This window comes from Falco naumanni, chromosome 4 (genome assembly GCF_017639655.2).
Source record: "Falco naumanni isolate bFalNau1 chromosome 4, bFalNau1.pat, whole genome shotgun sequence".
Classification (NCBI taxonomy): domain Eukaryota; kingdom Metazoa; phylum Chordata; class Aves; order Falconiformes; family Falconidae; genus Falco; species Falco naumanni.
Genome location: NC_054057.1, coordinates 19,018,493 through 19,042,390, shown reverse-complemented (window position 1 = coordinate 19,042,390; position 23,898 = coordinate 19,018,493). Strand labels below are relative to the sequence as shown.

At 45.6% G+C, this 23,898-nt stretch overlaps 1 protein-coding gene across 2 annotated transcripts in view; it reads left to right on the top strand.

The window, feature by feature from the left end:
* Window positions 1-22,596, top strand: part of EEPD1 (endonuclease/exonuclease/phosphatase family domain containing 1) — a 63,442-nt gene extending 40,846 nt beyond the window's left edge. Inside the window, exons 3-7 of one of the 2 annotated variants that reach the window (XM_040591210.1) lie at window positions 11,240-11,350; window positions 14,675-14,809; window positions 15,994-16,126; window positions 21,803-21,997; window positions 22,106-22,596. In XM_040591210.1, coding sequence (XP_040447144.1) covers window positions 11,240-11,350; window positions 14,675-14,809; window positions 15,994-16,126; window positions 21,803-21,997; window positions 22,106-22,305 — 774 coding nt within the window. In that variant the 3' untranslated portion in view covers window positions 22,306-22,596. The remainder of the gene's footprint in view (window positions 1-11,239; window positions 11,351-14,674; window positions 14,810-15,993; window positions 16,127-21,802; window positions 21,998-22,105) is intronic. The other variant, XM_040591211.1, reaches the window with a different exon arrangement.
* The last annotated feature ends 1,302 nt before the right edge of the window (window positions 22,597-23,898 follow it).

Genomic DNA, 23,898 nt, shown 5'->3' with positions numbered 1-23,898 from the left:
CCTGTGTATAAGCTGGCATTGGCATGGGAGCTGCCATCCATGTCTCCTGGAGAAAGAGTGGTGAAGGGCTGTTGACACCCCCCTTCAGGGCGAGGGTCTACCACTGCTGTCTGAGCTCTGCAGCTGCTGGGATGTATCTGTTGCCCCTGCAGCCAAAATGTCCTGCCCTGTTGCTGCCATTAGTTTTTTGGAGAGTGCGGTCACAGAGCCATCCCGGAGAGGTAGGGACGAATTGTTATCCTTGATTTATGGAGGCGTGCTGGAGTTGCAAGGAAATCACATGATCTTGGCAGAATCACCTAAGATGACCGACTCCGAGCCGAGTCAGGAAGTGAACCTCACTCTCCTGAGTCCCAGGCACTCTTCTAACGCCAAGACAGTCCTTCCTCTTTGATGTGAATTGCTTTTACTGCAGCAGGCGTGTACCCCAGAACTGCAGTTAGTTCAGCACTGAGTGTGTGCGTATTTTTAAATGCCATGAGCTCCCCGTACACTGTGAGCCGGCCCGTCTTGCAATCTTGCTTCACTTCAGAGCTGTTAAAAAACGATAAGGCAATTGGCAGTGAAAGAATTAGTTGCTGTAAATGAGTTATATTTACTGCCTGTTCCTAGAACGATCCTTTCCAGAAAGAGGTTGACTCATTTGAAACTTAAGTGCATGTGGATGTCCTCTAGAGTCAGCTAAGGAAATGGCAGTCTTGCTTTCAGAGAACAGAAAAAGGAGGTGTAGACGTGGCCACTGGCTCAGTTGGGACCTTTCATCAGTCTCTTCCAGCCCTGTTGCTGCCTTATTTTTCTGTTCCCCATTTCTAGAGAGGAGAGGTAGAGTCCAGTCTCTCACTGTCTCCTTTGCCTTTTTCACCCTTGGGATGGACTTCTGCATAATTCATCAGCTGAAGAAGGTTGCCCTGTTCCTTCAAAGCCATCATGTGGTCCATGATTGACCGCTCAGAGCAAAAGGAGATTATTACAAATTGTCCAACTGATTTTGTTTTAATTCTTTTTCTTATCTTATTCCCTATTACTTACCCTTTTGCTCTCCCGCACCCTTCCTGTATTTCCCCCTATCTCTTTCCCTTGGCTTGCTTGTTTATCTGAGTGCAGGTGGGACTCTCGGGTGCAAAGTCTTTTTCGCAGGCTTCACCCCCTGGGGTCAAGAAATCTCAGGGCGAAGGGAAGTATAGCTGTTATTGGGAAGGAACCATTTTTGGCTGGGTGGACCTGAAAACAGTGTTGACACCGTTTCTTGCAATACAGGAGGCTTGTTTGGGATTATCCTACCCACTAAATTGACTTGGGAACCCTGCAGCTATATAGTGTTTGCCTCTGGCTTTTCAATTCTTCTCCTCCATTCTGTCCTCTAGGAGGGATCTAGATGGCTAGAAGCTTAAGGAGATGTGTTGGTGGACCTTGTAGCTCTGGCCAGCTCCGTGATGATTTCAGTATCTCTTGGTATGGGACCTTGTCTTTCCAGGCCCCTCTGCTGCAAACTACCATCAAGTGGTCAGTGGTGCTGGAAGCACAGGCCCTCATCTACTAATATCTCTGGCATCTTTGGTCTTGGCTGGAATTTTTAATCTTGAGTTGCATTGTCCGTCAATGTTCTGATGATCTGTGGACTTCGATAAACAAAACACTAGAAGCCGTGCTGTAGACATCACAGGGAGCCGTGGAGAGCACAGATTGCTCTTAAAATGTTGTCCTTTAGGAGATGCCCTCCACTCCCCTAGAGCATGGCCGTACCTCTCTGAGAAGCGGTGGTGTGGAGATTGCTTGGTGCACTAGCTTGGCATGCTCTTGTGAGGCATCTAATCTTGTCCCTGAACAGAAGCAAACCTCACCCATTAGTAAAGTAATTCTCTGCACTTCTGGAACAAGGAGAAAGAGAAAATAATGTGTTTACAAATGCTGGTATGTGTTTAAGTTTTGTTTGTGGGTGGTAGAAGTAATAGAGGTCCTTAGTCAGTCCTTTTTCTGGCTTTCTTCGAGAAGATGGCAGATGGCAAAGCAAGTTCATAGAACAGGACCACTTCTAAGAATTATCAGCAACTTTGGGGAAGGGTGGGTTGGTTTTTTTTTCCTTTTTAATAGGCCAACATAGCAGCAAGGGTGTTTAAATGTCAGCCCAAATCGTTAAGTAATGCATATGCTTTCTGTGGGGAGCCAGAGCCCATGGCATTTGTTAGAGCAGAACTTTGGTCAGGGCTGGAGGACAGTCCTGTAGACTCTGTGGAGGGCACGGTAGTGCATGAAGACAGAAAACCATCTGTTACTCATGCAGACCTGTAAGTAAAGAATGTGCAACTTCAGAGGGGAATCAGTATCAAATCAGGCTCTCTAAATTAGGGGCTAGAGGTGTGGAAAACAGTCTGAGATGTGTATGAGATTTTTTTAAAAAGGGTGAGATGACATGTCCTAATGCTAGCAGCCTGGAAGAGATCCTTCTAATATTAAGTGTCCAAAAAAAAAGTAATGGAATAGGATGTGAGATAGATTTAAATAACTTTACAGAAGGTGGCACAGTGTTCTGTACAGTGGCATAACCAATGCCCAAAGTAAGAATAAATATTTGAGACTGGCAATGGTTGTGAGTCATATTTTATATTTTTCTCTTCCTTGTTTTTGTGTTTGTACCACGGGAAGGAATGCTTGCTCTAAGCAGAGATGTAAATCTGTTGGGGAAAACAGTTATACTAACAGTAGAAAAGAAATGGATGGAAGCAAAATGCCCAGTGAATAACTATTTTTGATGCAAGGCACTGCAGAGGCAGCCAAATGGGGACCTTGTAATAATGAGGGCTGTGCCTTTTTCTTGTGTCACAGCAGTTTTCTTAACACACTACTTTTATTCCTTCTCATACCGCACATCAGCACGGTCCCATCTGTCTTTACCACCATGCACATGGCAGGAGGGCACAATTTTTTAAATAAATAAAAAAACCCACCAAAAAAAAATATCCCAAGTCACTTTCCAGCACCTCTGGAAATTAGTAAATTTTTATCATGGGAGTGGAGAGGGAGACCTAGTTATTTTACATGCTCAAGCAGCTTTCCTTGATTAATAACATTCAAAGCTGTAATCTCCCTTTTCCCTTTTGGGTTTGTTTGTTCTTCTTTTGTATTAGCACATTTTTTTCCCCTCCTCTTTTCCTCTGGCTGAAGGCAATGTACGGGTAAGGAGATTTTGATCGTGGCAATTCGATACAGCTCACTGGATGGTTTCTTTTTTGTTGGTTTGTTTTTGTTTGGGTTTTTTTTTGGGTTATTATTTTATGAACAAGACTATTTGGGTCTAATGTTTCATAGGATGATTTCCCGTTTGCTTTCCATATTAAGGGCTAGGTTCTGATAAACTGATTTTCACCTCATGTAGTGTGAGCGGTTCCTAGGTGAGTAAGGTTGTACTGGCGGTGCTATGGTTTTACACCACACCGCAGAAATCGATTCCTGAGTTTCACATTTCATGAGAAAAGAATTGGCCTGGGAATTAAGCAGGAAAAAACCACCAAAATAATGAGGGGTTCCCAGAAAGGCACCGACTCCTGGTTGCCCGGTGCCTTATATCTAGTGCACGTGAGCATGCCGCTTTGGTCTCTGAGCATCTGCACAGTCCCTGGCCGTGCAGAGCGGTGGCAGAACAGGTCAAAGCGAAGTACATGGGCTCTGCCTAAAAGTGCAGTAGCTCACTTTGTGCAATCTCCTTGTGTCGGTCACTGCTTGAAGCAGTAGCTGTAGTAATACACTTACAGCAGTATTTCTGAAATATCTGATGCCGCACCGCTCTGCTGATCTCAGTGATACCTTCCCTAAGCATATAGCTGTGTTCCCAGAGAGGTCTATCTCTGGTGGCAGAAGTGGCAAAATGAAGCTACTCTTCTTCCTTTGGAAATAATGAGTTGGGGGAAAAAACTTGGAAAAGCACCTGCGTATTTATAACAGACAACATTGTACTAAGTAAATAATTCAGTCTTGGAGTGGCTATGATGGTAGCACAGCTAACCAGCTGAGCAGGCTGTTTTATGACAACAAAAGTGTAGCAAAAGTGTTTGAATTCAACCATTCATCTCTCCTAAAAGCAGCTTGATGAAAAAGATAACCTCATAGTCATGAGGCTGCTTTTTATTCTTCTTTATATCACATCAGTTCCCTTAGCATGCCATTATTGCTGCTAATGATTATACCGCCTACTTATGCAGAACAAAACACTCTTTTGCAAAGGCTTCAAGAATAGATTGCAAAGATTTGTGACCATCCCTGCCAACTTCTTGAGCCTTCAGTCCTGTATTATATTTAAAAATAAAAGAAGTCCTTAAGGGTACAAAAAGAAGTAGTCAGGAAATATCTCCTGCAAAATGAGTCTGTCCCATGAAGTACAAGGAAAAAGCTCGGCTTGTGAATGGAAACATGAAAAATTAAAAACCCACAAAACTCCTACATGGAGGTTGGCAAATGTGGGTGCTCTTTTCCACAGGGGAAGGGCAGCATAGGTTTCTACCAAGCATCTGTGAAGACAACTTCCCATTAAACGGCAAACTGACTGAAAGATGTTGTGTGTCCCATTTTGCCTGTAGGTGGCTGAGCATCTCCTAATTCTTCAGCAGTGGACCCAGCACTTAAAATGTGTTAGGGGAGTTGTGGCATTTCTTCTTTCAGTTGTTTTGCTGTTCTGCACCAAAGGTTTCCGCGTCTTCCTTTTGAAGATCTATAAAAAGACATTGTTTATATAAATAATCACTTTTGTTTAGGATGAAGGTAGGAGAACACACCCGTGAATGATCTGCATTGTTGTCCTGGGAACACTATGATTAAAGGCGAGCAGAGAACTGATTTTATGGGCTAAATCTGTTTTTTTAATCATATATTCAAAGATAAAGAAAGTAATTTCCTCTTAGATATTACAAAGAATTAAGCAGTTGGGTGGCTGTGGTGAGCTGTAACTCATCTGGGAGGGCAGTGTAGAAACTCACCGCTAAATTTTTCCAAAATAAGTACTCAAAAAAGAAAACAAATAACTTGGGAGTGCAAACTTAGGCTACTACCACTCCCCAACTGATTCTGTAAAGCCTGACTTAAAAAAATAAATATCTAATTTGATTCAAACAAGTCCGTATATGGAAACAAATCATTACATGCATAATGTTAAGCTTATCAGCATAATTATTTCCCGCACATTCATGAAGTACAATGGGTGAGTAACACAGCAGTGGTGGGAAGAGAGGCACCTGTCCAGCTGGATTTGCATCCACGGGCTGGTTCAAAACGGGACCAGGCTGATGCAGGGGCTCAGGTACCTGACGCAGGAAGCGATGCCTTCCGTTTGAAAAGCTTTCCAATCCTGCCGTGCATCATGTAGCTGCTACCTCACCCCAGGGGTGCCTAAATGATGGAGTCCTCTGGTGCTTTGCTTTCAGGCTCCTGGTGCCTCTCTGTGGACCCAGAATTACCCCCGTCTGAAGCAGGCAGAGCGGGCTTGGACAACTTAGTTTCTGGTTATTTATGTGTGTATATATATGTGTGTGTGTATATGTATATATAGTTAGTTAGTTATGTGTAGCTGGGCTTGAAAAATAAGCCTTTCTCATCCTGTCTCCTCAGAGGAGCTCAGTCCCAGAAGTTGCCTTTTTGAAGTGTTAAGCTTAGAAGTGGTCTTTAGTGCAAAGCCGGGAATTGGGATCGCCACGGGGCTGCCAGGCGGTGAGGCTGCGGTGCATGTTTGCTCTCCAGTCCGTAACGTGGTGCCTGGAGGAGTCATTTAGGAGCTGAGTGAGAATCTGATTACCAAAGGAAGGATTTCTGTCCGTCTGAATTGCTGGGATGCACTCTAACAAGCAGAAGCGGCACATTTTCCATAAGAAATGACTCCTGTTCAAGCTGATGAAAAAGCTGTAGGTGCCTTCAGATGGACCAGGGCTCGGGGTCCCAATATGCATGCACGTGAGTCCAACAAATGAGCTCTGTATGTCCGTCGCGTGCAAAGGCACATAGAGGTGGTGACTGTGCCTATAGGTACTGTATCATTTCTGAGGATTTGGCTGCTGCTGAAGGACTCTGCCTTGATTTCACTGCTGACAATGAGTTCATAGAGCTCTTTGAAGGATGCATTAGGTAATGTTTGTGAATAACATGGAGGATGGCAAGCATTTATTTGGACATTGGTCTGGATGGTTTGGTTTAGCTCTAGGAACAACAAACCAGTACATAAAGGATGGGAAAGTATTGCTCCAGGTCTCGATGACCCAGTGCAAAGAGGACACTCTAGCGTGGCAGAAGGGACAGATGAGTTTTCCAAGACTAGTTCTGTGGCTGTTACACTTTCAGTAGATGGGTTACATGCCTTTTCAGCTCTAACTTCATGGTGTTGGCCAAGTATGACCCAAGAGGGAGAAGTAGAAAACTTTTTCCAACACAAATGTGCAGATATGGCTGAGACTGAAACTGATTCCCTGGAGAGGGGTGGTTCTCCTTTGAAAACACTCATAATTATCTGTCTATCAGACCCCCATCCACCTGCCAAGTTTCATTTGCCTTTATGTAATATCAATGCTTGAGCAACACAAACAGTAAATATTATGCAGTCTTTAATGAAACCTTTTTAGAAGGGACTGGTTGAATGGGTGAAAAATGTTTTGCCTTAACAGAGGGCCACGCCGATTTTCTCTCATGTTATTTGTATGGTTCCTCTGAATAGTGTTCGTGAGTGCATCCCCCATGCCAGTGCATGCATATATTTCTTGTGTGTGTGTTTTTTGGCTACTTTTGCAAACAGGAAGGGGATGCACTTGGGGGAAAGGCAAACAGGCAGCGAAGGCCTGAGGCCAACACTGTTGTCGGTGGGAAGTGGGATCCAACGGTGAGTCTCTGTTTCAGGCTTTAGCCATAATAACGCTTCGTTTCCCTGCTGTTATATTTGGTTATGGAAGAATCCAGATGGAACTGAAAGGTCTGGTGCTCCTCTGTGTCCCCTTCCTAGTTGCTTCTGCCTGTGGGAAGTGGATGCAGTGTTGTTCAACTGCAGAAGAACGTTGAGCATCCTGGCCATGCTGTGTCCTGCATCCCCTCTTGGCTTGCTTTGCATTGCCATGTGTGGCTGCACCAGGACAACAGTCCTGAAGCCTTTGACCTTTCCTTTGTTTGGTGTGCATCTCTGATACTCATTAAAGGCTGCTCCCTCTCACCTTTCATGCCCCTCTACTTAAAAATAAAGGAACTGTGTGTATGTGACATCTAGAAATGTAATATTTATTCCCTAGCTCTCATCTCTCCTCCTAGTTAAGAGAAATCTAAATCACCTTTGCTTCAATGAAGTTGTTGTTTACCTTTACTGCAGTGCCCTTCTGGCCTGAAAGCTTCTGCGGTAATTAACTGAAATGGACAGTTAATTGCTTTGAGTGTCTTTCTAAAGTTCAGGCAATGATTACTGCACTGAGTCGTACCATGTCATAACAGCAGGCTCACCCTGGAAGCTCCTCCTCACCGTTCCTGCTCTCCTCACCCTCCTTACAGCCTCTGCTCTGACTCCAGGTCTGGTGTGAAAGCATCCTCAAATGAGGAATCACTGTCTAGTAAGAAATGTGCAATATATTAAGCCCTAAGACATTATTTTTCTGGGTCATATTTAGTTTCCTTAGGGTTTAGAGGCAGTGCACCCTCATTCTGAGCAGAGGTACTCACCTCAAGGGAGGTCGCTGGCTCGGTGTGGTCCCCAGTGCTGGTGTTACAGGAATAACGTGACACAGCACGGAACGATGTCAGCATCTGGAAGAGGTGACCCTGCTGCACCTGGTTTGGGACTGGCTGCACAATACAACCTGAAACAAAGATTAACCTGGGAGTCGCATCCTGAACAAGAGGTGGTGAGGTCTGCTCATGGGCTGCTGCAGGGTGCTCACTGGCATCTCTCCTATGCACTGGAAAGGATTTAGCTTAGTGCATAAATTAGATGCTCTTGCTGGCAGTGCTTGGAGTGTCTTGGGGAGGCAGGTGGGTGCGTTAGGGAGTCTGTAACTCTGTTATAACCTCCAGCATGTGCCTGCCCAGGATACATTCTTCTCCCTGCTCCCAAGTCCAAGACCCCTTGCCTTCCACGCTCCAGTCCCTCCTCAAATGTGTTTTCCCAGCTTCTTCCAGCTGCCCTCTGTTCTTTTCCAGCATCAGTCATAAGCTCATTCCTGTACCCGTCTCCACTTCTGGAGCGGCTGGGAGCAACAGGCACTGGCTTCTTATCAGGGTGGACAAAGAGTAATTACATCTTTGGATCCTCCCTGCTTGGGAAAGTGATGTGTTGCTGATGAGCGAAGGCGACAGGGTTTGTCCCAGTTCCTGGGGTGGTGGCCCATGCTGGCATCTTGCAGGCCACATGGGGGCAATGGGCAGGTACCTGGCACAAGGGGGTTGACCCCTCAAGAGCACAGGCGGCTCTTTGCTTAGAGCGTGCCTGGGGCCCGGTGCTGCCGAGTTCCCGCTCGCCAGCAGCACGGCCTACCCAACAAAAACCAGCACCCAGCTGCAAGAAAGGCGGCCGTGGCATAGGCGTAGTCCAGGGCATCCTTGTAAATAAGCGCTGGTGCTGTTGGTAGATTACTATGTGTGTGAGTTTTGAGTCAGTGTGTGTAGGATTTAATGAAGAAGCTGATTAACTTGCAGCCTGAAAGGCTCTAGAGAAAAAGAAAACCAGAACTTTTTCCTTAGGAGGATTTGGGGGGGGGGGGAAAGGTTGTTTTGACTGACTGAGATTTTAATTTTGATTTTTCTTTACACTCGAAGAACTGCTTCTCAAAGGGATTGGCATAGCTCTAACTCAACTTTGCAGAGGAGGAAGGGCATTTTTTATATTTCCAATGTGGGCTAGGAGCTTGTCTGTATATTTTTACCGTATGAGGGAAAGTGTAATGTTGTTTGATGTTGGGTTTTGTGAGCAGAACAACACGATTTGAGAAATGCCCTTCTCACTTCAGCAAAAAAACATGACCTAAGCAAGTATGCTGTCACGGCTTAAAAATCTGTGTGCCTGTAAACCCTGGAAAATGGGCACAGATTAAAGTCAGCTGCTGTAGGCCAAGTTCTCTGTTGATGCAACCGTACCCAGAATGGGCTGATGGCTTTTTTTCTGAGCAAAGCGTGTAATCTTATTTTTCATCTTTTTGTATGAGCAAAGTTAAATCAAGACCTAAAAAAAACCCAACAAACCCAAACAACAAACAAAAAGTCAATTTGGCAGAAACAAAATATTCAAACTAGTTGACTGCAGATGCTCTTTTTAATAAGGTGATTGTTTCTGTAGGATTTGTTTAGCTCTGTTGTATACTTTATGCTGGCTGGACTTTTTAGGCAGCTGCAACCCAGAGATAAGTTAACTCTTTTTTTGGGTTACAGTTCAACCATTTTTTTTTTCTCTCATTTAAGTTATTTAAATGTTAGAAAACTCATTCACCAAATTCATGCTGTTCAAAGTCATCAGAATTACATCAGGAATGAAAAGTTGTTGCGGCTGTGATTTATTGTGTCTATTAGGGCAGCACCTGGTAATCGGTTGAAAGCAGAGCTGTGTTCCCAGGCCGCGCAGACACCCGGTGTGCCTTCTCACTTCATAAATCAGCCCAGCCCTAGTGCTGCCTGAAGGTATATAGCAGACAATAACGCGGTATGTTAAAGTGGCATCTTGAATAAGAAGCCCCATCTGATCTCTGCATTTCAGAAAACCGTTTTCAAACATGTGCCAAGCACTTTCACTTTGGGTGTGCAACCAAAATGACTCAGCCTTTCGAGGCAAAAAGGGGTTACGCGTATCTGAGAAGCTTACAGCTTCAGCCTCCAGGAACTTGCAGACAAGGCAGTTAGGAAAAGAGCAGGGTTTGGTTTTTATTTTTGAGTCAAAAGATATAATAAACGTGAGAATAGCTGTCCCATCATTTTGCTGATACTCATGTAGGAAGCACTTACATCCATGCAGTTTATCACTCTAGCACTATGAACATTGGCATGTCCCACTGCAAAGAGACACTGTCTAGGGGAGGTTACCGTTCGCCTTGAAAACCTCTCTGCATTAAACTGCTGCTTGATTTGGAGGGACACGCTGGATACAAGATTTTGTCTGAGGATGCTCTTTCATTGTGAAAAACCTCTGTGTTTCAACGCAGGTACTCCAGCGTCAGGTATAACAAAACAAGGCACAGTGGAAGCCCCCGTTGCCCTTCTACAGCGATTTACTTTACACCAGCCCCTTTCTCCGCAGCCAGAGCTGCTGCGTGGCTGGGGTGCTGGGCTGCCAGCTCCAGGCTGCTGGTCCTGACAGCAGCTTTGCAAAAGGCTGTAGCTCTTCCTGCCTTCAAAAAAAAACCCTTTATTTTGAAACTCCTGGCAAAAAGTCTTCTATATTGCCCTTATCAAGGGGTTTCAGATTCCAGATTTTCCAGGGCATAGTTGTCGTTGTTGTTATTCTTCTCATTATTGTTGCTGGTTTTATTATTGTTGTTGTTGCTGTTATTATTTTTATTAGTAGTAGTTGTATTATTATTTCAATCCCAAGATGTTACCCAGGTGGACTTGAGGGCTTTCTGTGGTGTCCACAGTTACAGCATCCCTGCTGTGTTGGCCATTAGGGCGCAGCCTCTATAGCTCTGACCGTGTGCTTGGACACACGACAGTGTCAGAAGGATCTGCTGGATCCAGGTGCAAATGTGCAGCTGATCCTTTTGTGCACGGTGAGTCTCAAGCATGTGTCCCTGGTGTAAAGTCAGAGGAGCCTTAACCCCAAACGCCAGCTATTGAGCTTGGTTACTCTTCTTGTGTTGCACCTTGGCTTCGGTGTTGGAGTGGATCCAGCCACACCACGGGGGCTTCCTGCCCCCCGGGAGGATTCAGCAGCTGCTGGTGAAGCCCCTAAGGGGGTGGGATGCGGTGCAGTCAGCATCTTTGGAGGTGGCACAGAGGAGCCTCCTTTCCAGTCAAACAAATGGCTTTGGAGGGAAAAAAAAAAAAAAAGAGTCTGAGGGAGAAATGATTTACTCGTGGCATTTTCACTGAATTATTTTAATTTTTATTTATCTTCATGTAACTTCCAGCTGGGGGTGAGTCAGCCTGGGGTGTGACCATTTCCTTTGTGAACCTTCAGGGAGGGCAGAGAGTGCAGCCTGTCCCCCCATGGTGTCTCATACCAATGCCTTGCTACATGCTTTATTTTGCAATTTTTTTAAAACCCTACCAAGCTGATTTTTTTTTTACCCCTTTCCTCTCTCTCTAGTTTTGTACGGAGCTGAACCAGCCAACGCTGCCAAACATCCGCAAGTGGAAGGGCCCTAGAGGATGTTGGAAGGGTGTTGTTTCCGAAAAACCCTCAGGCCAGCTACACAAGGTACATTAATCCCCAAGTCTGAACTGTGGCTTTGGTTTTTTTGTCCCCTTTAACCAAGGGCGTATTTTGAATGTTTAAGGCAAAACATTTTGCAAATTTTTTTTGGCAGTGTTTGCATCTCTTGTGTTTTAAGCTGCTCTTATAGCTTTCAATTTGACTGTGCGATTGATTTTTTGGAAGAATTGTTTTCCTCAGCCTGTGGCACACTTCTGCAGAGGAAGGTGTGTGTGTTTGGGGGAGGTATGGTGGATAAAAGCAGCATAGAAATACAGAAGAAAGGCTACATGTTAGGAGAAGGAAAGAGTCCCTGGTTTTGCCCCTGGCAGGCTGCAGTACTTCTGAATTTTTTTGTGCTGGGCACCTGAGCTTGTTCCCTAGCCCCTCGCAGGCTGGCATTTGGAAGGGCTCCCCATTTTCCTAGTTTGCAAGTGAAGACCCCGCAGAGGAGCTGTGCAGCCTGCCATCCTCATCTGAAAGAGGAGTTTATCTTATGTGTTCCCCAAAGAGCTCTGCGCAGGTGTTTAAAATGCTAGACTCCCTTTGAAATCTGCACCGTGCTGCTCTGTGCTTTTCCCTGCAGCATCTTCTGCTGTGGGAATATAGAAATGTGCTGCAGTGAGGTCCTCATTTATAAGCTGGTGACAGCTGCACCTGCTACCCGTGACAGTATTCAAGGTATAGCTACATCGGGCTGGACACCACTAATGGTGCCCAAAAGCAGTTTCTCCCAAGGGATGTTTCTTTTTTTTTCCCCTTTAAGGGTGCTAATGAGTTTTCAGAGCAAGGTCCTCCTAGGGCTTGCTGCTGAATGGGATCATTCTGATGATGAAGTTATTGCAGTGTGGATGTTGTTGCTCGGCAGAAGCAGGAACCGAGACCTGTCATGTAATGAATAGTGCCCAGCAGTACATAGGACTGTCTCTATCTGTTCTGAGCACTGTCATTATTAAACATGTGGCTACAGTTGTCTCCCGTAATCGCTGCTCAGAATCTGCATTTCCTTAATTTGACTTTTCCAAATCAGGTTGCATCACGATTCACTGTTTTTAGACTGATGTTTTTGGAGGTGCATCTCCTTTTATTGCCCTTCTGAATAAAATCCAAGAATGAGGAAAAAACCCCCAAAAAACACCAAAGCAAAAACCACCATGTGAGCAGCGCAAGGACTGGACTCTGGCTGCCACTAGAAAGACACAGAGGGTGCGAATTGTCTGAGGTTTAACGCAATTTACATTTAATTCTGATGCAGAGTGTAAATCCCCTTCAGGACATTTTTATTCCTGGCTACAATTTTCCTTTGGAATCTCTTGTTAGGCCAGATCGTTAAAACACTGAATTTAAAAAGTTGTGTAAAGTGGTCAAAGTTGTTCCCTCTGCTCTTTTTTTCCCCTCCAAGAATTATGAATAATTGTCTCAGAGTTTCTATATCCAGAATCTTTAGTCGGTTCTCTCCTTTTTTTGTTTCCAAAAGATATTTCTTTTGGAAAAGATAAAGTATGTTTCCAAAGATAACAATGAAAGTTTTTACTATGGGCCGAGTAAATAAAAATCATCATCTGTCTTGTTTTACTGGTAGAGATGTAAGCATGAATGGTTCCCAAAATTATGGGAGACATCTGTGGCCAAGGTAAGAAGTGTGGCTGTTCCTTTAGCTGCTGTAACAAAAATCCGGCTGTGCTGGAGAACCCTCCACTAAGCCAAGAAGTCTCTTTACCCCTTGGGTTGGTTAATGAGTCTGTCCGGTTTGAACACTGGGGACACAAATGCAATGCAGTGAAGTAACACGGTGTCACCCTGAGTACGTAGTGTCTTTGGCACCAGCTGGTCTCGGGACACTCTGCAGGGTTAAATAGTGGTGGATGGTGCTTCAGGCTGGTGCTTCCACCCGTCCATGGGCATTTGGCCTTCAACCAAGCAATGCCTTTTGATCACCATGTGGACGCGAAGGCTGGAGCCAGGAAATACCAAACAGCTGTTGACAGCAGGCTTACTCTTCCACATCTTTTCCTATAGCAGTTTCAGACCTTAGACTTCCAGCTGGTGGAGTAATTTTGTCGGTATTTTGAAGGTGAGTTATTCAAAGGAGCTAGCAAAGGATTTTAGGCAACCTTAGTGTTTTCTTTCAAGGCTCATGGGAAGAGCCTTGTTTATTGCAGCTGAAATGGAAAAACCCCTCTTCCTTGTGATGGGTTTAATTAGCATTCGCTAAGGGAAGAGGGTTTGAGTAATACCAAAGAAAATGGTGTTTGGGTGGTGGGAGGAGAGGCTGTCAGGCTTTGAATTAAATACTGCTGCTGGTGTGATTGGAGTGGGAAGCTTTCTGAAAATGCTAATTCCACATCCCAAAGTAATAAAAAAAAAACCAAACAAAAACAACCATGCAGGATGATAGAGCTGAAAGGAGTGAAGAGCTGAGCATGAAATGTTTGAGCTGGAAAAGAGATAGAGAAGGACTGAGAGGTCTAGACCATATTTCACACCAAGAGACTGAATGAGCTCAGGTATTTTTAGCTTGTGGGTGACAGAAGGCTGCAAGGTGGCGTACGGCATGGCGGGACAGAGCAAAGCATGCAGCATCGTCTACTGCAAGTCCTAGCAGTCACCCATTGAGACCACGAGGCACCGAGCTCAGGGTTAGACAAATGGGTAACAAACTACCTCACTACTGAGCACGCTCAGAAGAATCTGATGGCTTGCCTGGACTAGGAGGGGACCGAGGACAGTACCAGCCCAAACACACGCACAAGAGGCAGCATCTTTGTCTGTCACCCCTGCGGCGGTCCTGAATGCACTCCACCTGTGTAAGATAATACAATTTATAAAATGCTTGGCTGGCCCGAGCAGTGCTGAAGTTCCCTGGGTGTGTGATGGCCAGCCTGCAGGCGCAAGGAGCTGTGAGGAGCAGAACAGTGTGTTTCAGCTCGGTGCACTCAGTTTGCAGTGAAGTCGGTGGAGCTGCCTGGGAAGCACACCTTCCACATCTCAGGGGGGTTTGCCCGGGGTGGGCCAAAGAAGCCTTTCCACCTGCTCTCTTTATCTCCTGCTGATAGCCCAGGATGCTGTTTCTCCTTTACACTTGTGCACAGTGAGTTGGGCTTCTTGCCCTCAGCAGGCGCTAAGCCCAGATATAAACCTGCATCATATTTTACTGCCACTGCGTGTTTTGGGAGTGATGTATGCCACTGCCAACAGAAACGGTGGTACTGAAACTTGTGGGTCAAAGTTTCAACCAGGGGGCTGCATTTGGGCAGAATGTTTTGGTTTTACCTTCTTGCTACCAGTTGTTCTTTCTCTTTTTTTTTTTTTTTTTTTATTAAATTCCAGGGGGTTGAATATTCTGGCTTCCTCTGGGATACAACAGCTGGCATTGAACTGAAAGATGCCTCATTTCAGGAGAATGCACAGACTAATGGCAATGGGAAGCACTCATACCCTCACCCATATCTTGCACATTTCAAGGTAATCGACCCTTGCAGGGTTCATCTTTTGTTAAAAAAAAAAAAAAAAAAATAAAATAGATAAGATGGAAAGAGACACAGTCTTCTAACAGATAAAAATTTGTAATGAGGCTCTAACCCATCTCATCACTTCAGCACTGTGTCATGACTTGATTATAGGAAGGTGCTTAGTGAGCCTTGATACGTGTGGCAGATCAGCAGAATCAGTCCTTGCCTTTGCTGCTGCGGGAGCAAACCCTACCCTAAGGGAGCATTGGGCATGTGAGGGTTAGTGGATCTTCAGTAGCATCCACACCCACTGAGAGTGTGGCAGAAGTCACCAGTCACCTTGTTCTGCTTCTACCAAATTACCACAGCAAGGACGAGGTGCATACCCAGATGAGATAGATGTATATGTAGAAGGCACAGTGCTCCTGGGAGACTCGAGCTGATCTATCTTATGTCGCTGGCATCCTGCAGTTTCCATTTTAAAGCTTTTTCACTAGGCTAAACCCATCTAAAAGAACATGTGTTTTGGAAGCTGTTCTTGTACACATGCTTGAGCGAACGTGCAAAGGGAGAGAGCCCATCTCTGCACAGGCTGTGATGGTGGGGTCTGGTAATGCTTTGAGAGAAGCCTTAATAAAATAATTATGGATAAATAAATTATTGATTATTAATATTTATTAATTAATAAGGTAAACAGGCCAATTATAGGAGTAAGTATTACTTGTGCCAAATGAGTCCCAGAGGGTAAGCAGAAGGTTGCAGGGAGTCAACAGCTCCTTTCAAGGTACATTAAGTTTCTTGGTTAGTCTCTGTGACGAGCCAGGGCTAATCACAAGAGAGTAGTAATTAGCCCATGTAATGACCATGACATTATTTGTAGCTTATTAACAACTGGTTTTGCATAAACTGATTTTCATAAGCAGCCAACTTCTTTCTGCAACCGTGGTCGAACGAAGCTGTTTGCTTATCAAACCAGTTTCCCCAGAACTGAAAGGGTATCACATTATTAAAAACAAAGCTGCAAAATGCTCTTCCTCCCAAAAACGAGACAAACCAAAGCACACCACATACACAGTGAAGCGAGTCCTAGTCACCCAGTCTTACTACCGAAAGTACTGGGAAGAGGCGCGTGGTTTTGCTTTGTGACCTTCTGTGCCCTGTCTGCGTGGCATCAATTTCTCCTCCTTCCTCCCCCAGGTTGGGATGAACGAGCTAACGCTGGTTAACCTTCACCTGGCCTTGTTGTCCTCCACGGGAGAGAATACCGGCAAGAACCACGACAGCCACAAACTGGCAGCCTTTGCACAGACTTTGCAGGAGACTCTGAAAGGTAGGGCAGGTTTTTTTCCTGCCAGCTCTCACACACGTGCTGGCCAGTTTATTTAGTCAAAAGGAATTTTTAAACAACTAAAATCTGTCTCAGTGCGAGTTGCACAAATATCCTCGTCAGCAACTGTCTTCACCGGTATTTGTATCTGAATGGTGCACAGCGTAGCAAACGTGCTTTTCCCTTGCTCGTCATCTTATAGTCTTTCCTACTTAACACAAACAGCATGGGGGATCCTGCTGGCTTTGACACTACTTTTTCAAACAAAGTTCCTTCTGTTTTACCCTAGTGTAAGAGCAAGTTCAGCCAGAAAAAAAAAAAAAAAAAAGAAAAAAAAGAAAAAGACACGACACCAGGGTTAAGACCTATTCCAAGTGCTTTGTGGAAATTACACCTACCTGCTGTCAGAACAAATTTTAATGGCTTTATTTCCAAAAGCAATAGGTTGTATATATTTAATTTTTGGATAATTGGAAGCACTTGGGAAAACCCAATGCAAATCAGGAGATGGCTGCTAATGAGAAAAGAGAGCAAATCCTGCTTTGGTACCTGGGTGTAGCATTCAGGATAATTTTGCTGATTTCAGGTAAGTTGCTCTGGTTTTACACCAGGATGCAGGACACCAGAATGCAGATCTGAACATGAGAATTGTAACAGGCAGCTGAATTTCCTTACCTCATTTCTGAGAATTTGTTTCTTACTTTGAAGCTTGCAAATTAAATTCGATTTCCTATGAAGCAGAGCAGCATGCTTCAGATTCTAAATGTTTCTGATCTTGTTAGAGGAACAGAAAAATCTAGCCTTTTGTTTACTGCTTAACAAAGATGCATAAGGGTTACAAGGCTATGTGTAATGATTTTCAGCTTGGCCAAGTTTAGCAAGGTTGGTCACTTGGAAGCATTAATGTCCCTCTTCTATAACAAGAGGCATTTGCAGTTTTTAGGTGTGTACTATTGTTTTTCCTTTTAAGCTGCAAGAAGTCAGTCAGATCTATTTTTACGTGCTACTGATTGAAGTATTTGTCCAAGTACCTTGAAACTGGGAAGGATGAAGGTAAACAAAAGGATTGTTTGTTTGATCCCCAAAGGCTGAACTGAGACACAGATAAATGTGTAGCTCTTCTGAAGTCAACGAAGGTGCATTTCCACTGCATCTAAATTTAGACTGTTGGCGTTAGGCCTTCCCTTTATTTCATGTTTTTATTTTCATACAATAGGCATGCTAGTGCATGCTTGCTCTTGGCTTAGCCTTTCACAAAAGAAAAGATTCAGATTCCTCCAAACTTGTGGGATGCAGGTCTTGTTTTCTAAACAAATGGTAGTGCATATATGTTACTTTGAAGTACTGAATTACCCCACCAAAATGAATGTCCTACCTAAAATTACCACCATCCTTCAATCTCTTCCCAGTCAATCCATAAAATACGGGTGATGAGAACTGATTTGTTTGTGGGTACTGCAGTGATTTGAGTTTCTGCTCCCATTTTGCTAACAGACACCTACTCTGTGATCTTCCATTCTTATGAAGAGGCACATGAACATCTGAGGAAATCTGGTCACTACCCACAGCCTGCTGTAATGCCGAGCACTGGTGTCCCCATATTTCTCCCATCAGAGCAGCGGGTGCTTGTTCCTTTCCCCCCCCTCATTCTTTCCCTTCAGCAGTACCAGAGAGATGCGGTGGCTGTTGGCTGCTCATAGCTAACTCTTTGCAGCAGCCTTTCTGCCTTCATTTAAGATCTCCACCTGTTCGTCTTCAGCGTGGTGACCATGGGAGCACACAGATGCTGTTTTGGGTGTGCTGGTAGTGCTTGGACCCAGGGACCAGGGTGTTGGCTTGGTCATCTTCTCCCATCTGACTTGGCCATATTCCGTGGGTTACCCATGCACCAGGCAATAGGCTTGGACCTTTGAATGGTGGTAGGGAGCCTCACATCCTTCGCATCGTCTGCTTCTCCTTGTCTCCAGGAAGGATTTAGAGGTTTAAGGGTCTGTTTACTTTACAAGGGGACTCTTTCAGGGCATGGGAAAGTTAGGGAGAGTGTCCTGCTTGGGACTGCCGTGAAGCAAAGGAGCATTTCCTGGTTGCTGCAGGAGAGCAGATTTCAACACTGCAGACTTTCTGCAGGCACTGGAAATCCCTCAGCTGCCTGCTGGCACAGCAGGGCTAAATTGTGGCAGCGCTTTGCTTTGCTGGCCGGGAGCCCCCCGCGGGCAGTGCCAAAAGTCGCTGGTGCTGCAGTGAATCTGCGGATGCGTTTGAAAACAGACCAGGCATTTTTTTTCCTCACCTGAAGAGTTCTCTGTTGAATAGGGCAAGGTTGTTTAGAGCCCGATGGGTGTGAAGGTGTGGGGGGGGCACCCCTGAGGGGTAATGGGACGCATGCCTGTCTGCTGCTGTGTCCCACCAGCTGGAGGCTCTGGGTCTTTGTGGGAGGGTGCAGCCTGAGTGTGGGACCTTTACAGTGAAAGTTGGGTTGGCAAGGGAGCGCTTGCTGCTCTGTCGTGTGGGAGGAGAAGGAGGGACCAGATTGCATCAGCTGAGGAGCCTCTGGGTCAGGCAGCCTCTGCTGCCCTGGTCCTGAGGAGGAACAAGCCCTGCCAGTCTCAAAGTCTCAAAATCACAGCACAGCACCACTAGCATTGCCTCTGTTTTCCTTCTCCCCCCAGCTGATTGTAACTGTGGACATTGTGACCGCAGTTTTTTATCAGTTATCCCTCATTATGGGCAACGGCATGAATTCTTCTGAACCTTTTGCTAAGTTTGCCAAGAGCTGTTGGGGCTTGATGTCTGTCGGGGTCTCAGGAGGCAGACAAGATGCAGGATTGCCGTGCCATCACACATGGCGTGGCTGTCGCAGGAGCTGGCAGAGGCAGGAGCAGGGCTGAGAGCGCGCCAGGACAAGGAAATAAAGTTGGTGGTTATCTCGAAAATTGGTGTTGCCTGCTTTTCCTGCTGAGCACAGGGCTGCCTGGCCTTTTCCCCTGTGATTCGCAGTCATGGGGGAGCCCAGAAGCTCCTGTGAGAGAGGACCAGAAGCAACCCTTTCCCTCCCCGGTGGTAAATGGGGTTTTGTCGCGACGGAGAGAAGACACAGTCACTCAATATGAGTGATCAGCAGGCTTCGTTTATTGTCTCTTACGGTCACCTTTTATGCCTTCTTATAATTAGCTCATACATATTACAAAAGTTAAGCTCATTATTGGTTAGTTGCCTAAATATCAAGCCTGCCCCTAGTTTCTCTTCTGTAGCTATCTGTTCCCACCTGCAACATTCTTTTCCCACCGAAATCTTCCTGTTATTGTGTAACAAGAACAGCCAAAGACAGTGTATTTTGCTTTACTTCAGATAAGCTGAGAGCGATGTGCATTTTTGTCCAGCCAGCTGGACTATGTCTATGTGACCCTTTTCAGCTAGCCAGTTATCCACAGGGTTTCAGCTTCTTTGACATGCCCCAGCCTACTCCATCGGTCCACTTTACACTGCATTAGGATTCTACGCTTAGTTATTCTGCACGCAAAAGTTTAAATGGGTGAGGAATACAGCGATTCCTTCCCTGGGCGTGCTGCAGGCTGACTCCTTCCCTCCTTCTGAGCACATGTTCAGGTGCTGGGTCTTTTAGCCTCTGTTACTTCTAATCTGTCCAGAATGGAGCAGTCAGTTAAAATTTTCACTTGTGAGAATTTTTTTTCACAGATTTTTCATATAAGGGAAATAGGCTTGAGGATTTGCTAAAAAAAGTGTCAGTATTTTAAGAACAGAATAGAATCTGTCTTGTGTGGGATCAAGATACTGCTGTTAAGATCCTTGCCTCTGTGTCATTCACAAGCACTGCACCCCAAGGATGTGCTCCAGAGGTTTCTGTAATGGCCTTTCCTCACTTACTCCGGCTGAACTGAAAGCATGGAAGAAGCCAAGTGCTGCCTGGGCTATTACACAAGCATTAGTCCTGAAGGTCCAAGCTGGTGAGGTCACGTTTCAGGCTTCCTGGTCCTGGCAAACAAGAGATCTTGGGATTTTGCAATGAGATGTGTGCGAAACCACCAGCTCCCAGCAAGCACTAACTATTGTCTTATTAGGCAAGCGCTGAGTTTTCTTTTGGGTTCTGATGGAGCTTAAAATAGCTCAGGTTCAGATCTGGGTTTTTTTGCTTCTTTTTAAAGGTGGGAAGGCCACTGTCAGGAACACTTTATAGACTAATATTTAAACCTCATGTCATTTACAATATGATCTGTGAATTGCAAAGGGTAGAGAAACCAGTTTCACTATTTTTTCATCGCCTCTTTGCATCTTAATAAGCAGTATGCTTTGAAGTATTTGTTTTTGTAAGTCATACACTATCAGTCTCGCTGCTCTCCTGCCCTTTCCCAAATCATCTTTCATGCAGTGCGAGACAGGAGTGGAACAGATTTTGCTGTTGAACTTGCGCTCCCTCTCCTGGCTAGCTATTTCTGCAGCAGCAGCGCAAAACGAGGAGGTTTATCGGTGAGCACTAGGTACGGTAAAGCAATCTGTCAGCCCACCCCATCTCCTCCCACACCTCAGTCCCGGGAAGGAAAAAGCTTCCAGACTCTCATCGCTACCCTGAAGTCAGTTTTGGGATAGCTTTTGGTGCATTTGCGCCTCCTTTTAACATCCTCCTCCTCCAGTACCAAGGTGTAACGCAGCAACGTCTCCGTTCAGCTATCAATGTTCTGGAGTTTGTTTTGTTTGATGAAAAATCTGGCAGTGGTTTGAGATGGGCACTGGGACATGTGCATTGTCCTCGTTCCCCAGTGCACAGCTGGGATGTCTCCATCTGCAGCTGTGGAGCTAGGAGAGCACATGTTGTGGATATGAAATTAGGGTCCAGAATTTCTTTTCTCACTTCATTAGGGTTGGAAGGAAGATGTAACCGAGGTAATTTTCTATTCACATGAAGGTAGGATTGTTCGGTGAGCATTTCAATTCATTCCCTTCTTTTTCCTTTTTTTTTTTTTTTTTAAATTCAGCCTTAGACAAAATCTAAGACATCCCAAGTTCAGCAGTATCCCTTCAGCTGGCCAGGCAAAGGAAAGCTGCTGTAGTCAGGGAGTGTCCGTGTGGTTTGTGAATTCACCTTCTGCCGTCAGGCTTGCAGGCTGCTCCACAGGCTTGTTCTTTGGGATGGCTTACATGCAGAAGGTTAGAATAAGCACTGCACTTTTGGGACTCTGGTCTATGCCAGCTTAAGGCTGTGTCTTCCTGGGATCCTCACTAAAGTGTCCTTGACTTAAAGGAAATCTACAGAAAGACAATGTTAGGACATGTTAAAGCTCATGTGTTTCTTGCAGAAAAAGAAAAAAGTAAGCTTACAATCACAGATTTCTAAAAACCTCTAAGACCAGAACTGCTGGTCTTTGAGTTTGTTGCTATCAGTGAATAGCAAGCAAAGGAGGCCAATATAAATGAGATAATATTTAAAAACAAGCATGAAATGCATAGTGGCTCTTTTTCATTGTCATGAGGAGAAAGGCCATGAGTAAACAGCCGGTGAAAAAGCCTTTAAAGAGCATTTCTTCCAGGCGTTCAGAGTAAAGACAGCTTTGCTACTCAGTATTTCTATTTTTCCTCCTCCCATTTATCCTCACTCCCACTTGTACTTAAGCGATGGGTGGATGTCCATTCCTCCCATCCATTTCTACTTTTCCTGTTTTCTAGGAGAAAAAGACGTAATCATCCTTGGAGATTTTAACCAGGCCCCAGACAGCAGTGACCACGACATCCTGAGGAAGGAGAAGTTCCATCACCTGGTCCCTTCCAGCACCTTCACCAACATCAGCACAAAGAACCCACAAGGGTCCAAGTCGCTGGATAACATCTGGATCAGTCGGAGCTTGAAAAAGGTTTTCACAGGTAGAGCTGCTTTTTAATGAGATCACATAACCCTTGCCTAGGTTAGTGGTGCATGTCAAATTCGGGTGACGTTACTTACCTTTATCTCTGTGATTCTTTTCCGTGCAGGCCACTGGGCTGTTGTGCGAGAAGGTCTTACAAACCCGTGGATCCCTGATAACTGGTCCTGGGGTGGGGTGGCTTCGGACCACTGCCCCGTGCTGGCTGAATTTTACCTGGAAAAGGACTGGAACAGGAAGGAGGTGACACGGAATGGGAATGGGGTGACGGTAGAACGCAATGACTCCCACGCTAAGCACGAACGATGATGTGAGCTTGGGGATGCCTCTTCTGCTCCCAGGGTGCAGTTGGAAGATCTGCTCGCTGGCGGCTCAGCGGCGGGGCAGGACGGCCCTCTCCCTCCTTCCCGCTCTCCTCCCCACACCTAGGAAGCAGCAGCACTTGAATTTGGGGGGCTTTGTGTTCCTCCTGGACAGTTGTGGAGCGTCTCATGGCAGTGGAGCAATCTGCAACTTTTGCTGGGGACACAGTGGCCATTTCCATGCCTGGTGATGTGGATGAGAATTGTACAGAAAATAAAGTGTACTTTTAATACTGTATGGGATCTTTGCCAAAACCGCAACCGAGCAGGGCTTTGCTGTGGGGGTGAGGGGGAGTCATGGTTATTTTCCTTTGCCTCCTTGTAAACCGAGGGAATAAGAGAGGCCCCAGAAAGAGAGAGACCATGGGAATTCTTGACAAGTTGCAAATGCCGTTCAGCACTTGCAAAAGCTGCTGGAGCTGGTCCCTACATGACCTGAAAAGAGGCCTGACTGGTCCCTGCGGCTCAGCCTGGAGAGGCTCTGTTCCTCCACAGCCCCATGTGGACGTGGCTGCCTCTTGTCCTTCCCTGCCTCTCTCCCCATGTTCCCAGCAGGGTGCATTTTGCCCCAGAAAGGCTTCCTGCAGCTCAGCTTTGACGTTTTGTTTGGCGTGCAGCATTCAGTGTTGGTTTTTCCCTGCACGCCAGCCTTCAGGAGATAGGAAACCACTGACTGGTCTTTCTGCAGAACCTAATCCACTTCTCCGGTGCCCTTTGCTTTGCTCCCTGTTGGGGACCTCACAGGGAAAGCCCTTGCCCTCTGAGCCTGCAGCTGGCATCAGAGAGGAGACGCAGCCCTGAGTCTTTGCCGAGGAGCTGGTGTTCTGAGCAGGGCTCTGCATCAAGGAGAAATAGGTCATACATCGGTGGGAAGCGTATAGGCGAGACCACATTCCTGTGATCACTGCAAAGGCTCGTGCATGAGTTGCACCAGCCTCTGCCCATTGATATTTTTTTTTAAGGGTTTTCAGTGTCTCCCTCTGGAAGACCAGGCAGCTATGCATCATTTTCCTGAGCTTCATTGCTGCATAAGCCTGGTCCGGGCACCGCAACAGGGAGTCTGACTACAGCGTGCATATGGCAGGGATGGGGTCTGCTTCTGAGGAGGTTTGTTTCTCTGTGTGTCCTGGGCAGGGAGGACTTTAGGCAGACAGTGCCAGGGATGGAGCATTAGATTTGCCACCTACATAAAATGTTTTCAAGTAGCAACTAATGAACAGAGACCTAGAAGAGGAACATATAAGGACTGGAAAAAGCAATTCAGCATCTGCAGAAGAAATCAGTTGACTGTGAAAGGTGCTGAGCTGCCTGCTAGCCTGGCACCTTCTGCTCTGGGCTGCAGATGGCCACACATTCTGCTGCTGAGCGGAAAGGAAAGCTCTCTGGCATGACTCATTGGGCAACAAAGGGAAAACTACTCCTGAGAATGATAACTGTGATGTGATAGGAGATGTGATAACTGAGGGGTTTAGAGCAAAAAAGTGTCCTATTCTTGTAAAATTTTCATTATTTTACTTTCTGAAGTAGTATCTCATTTCGG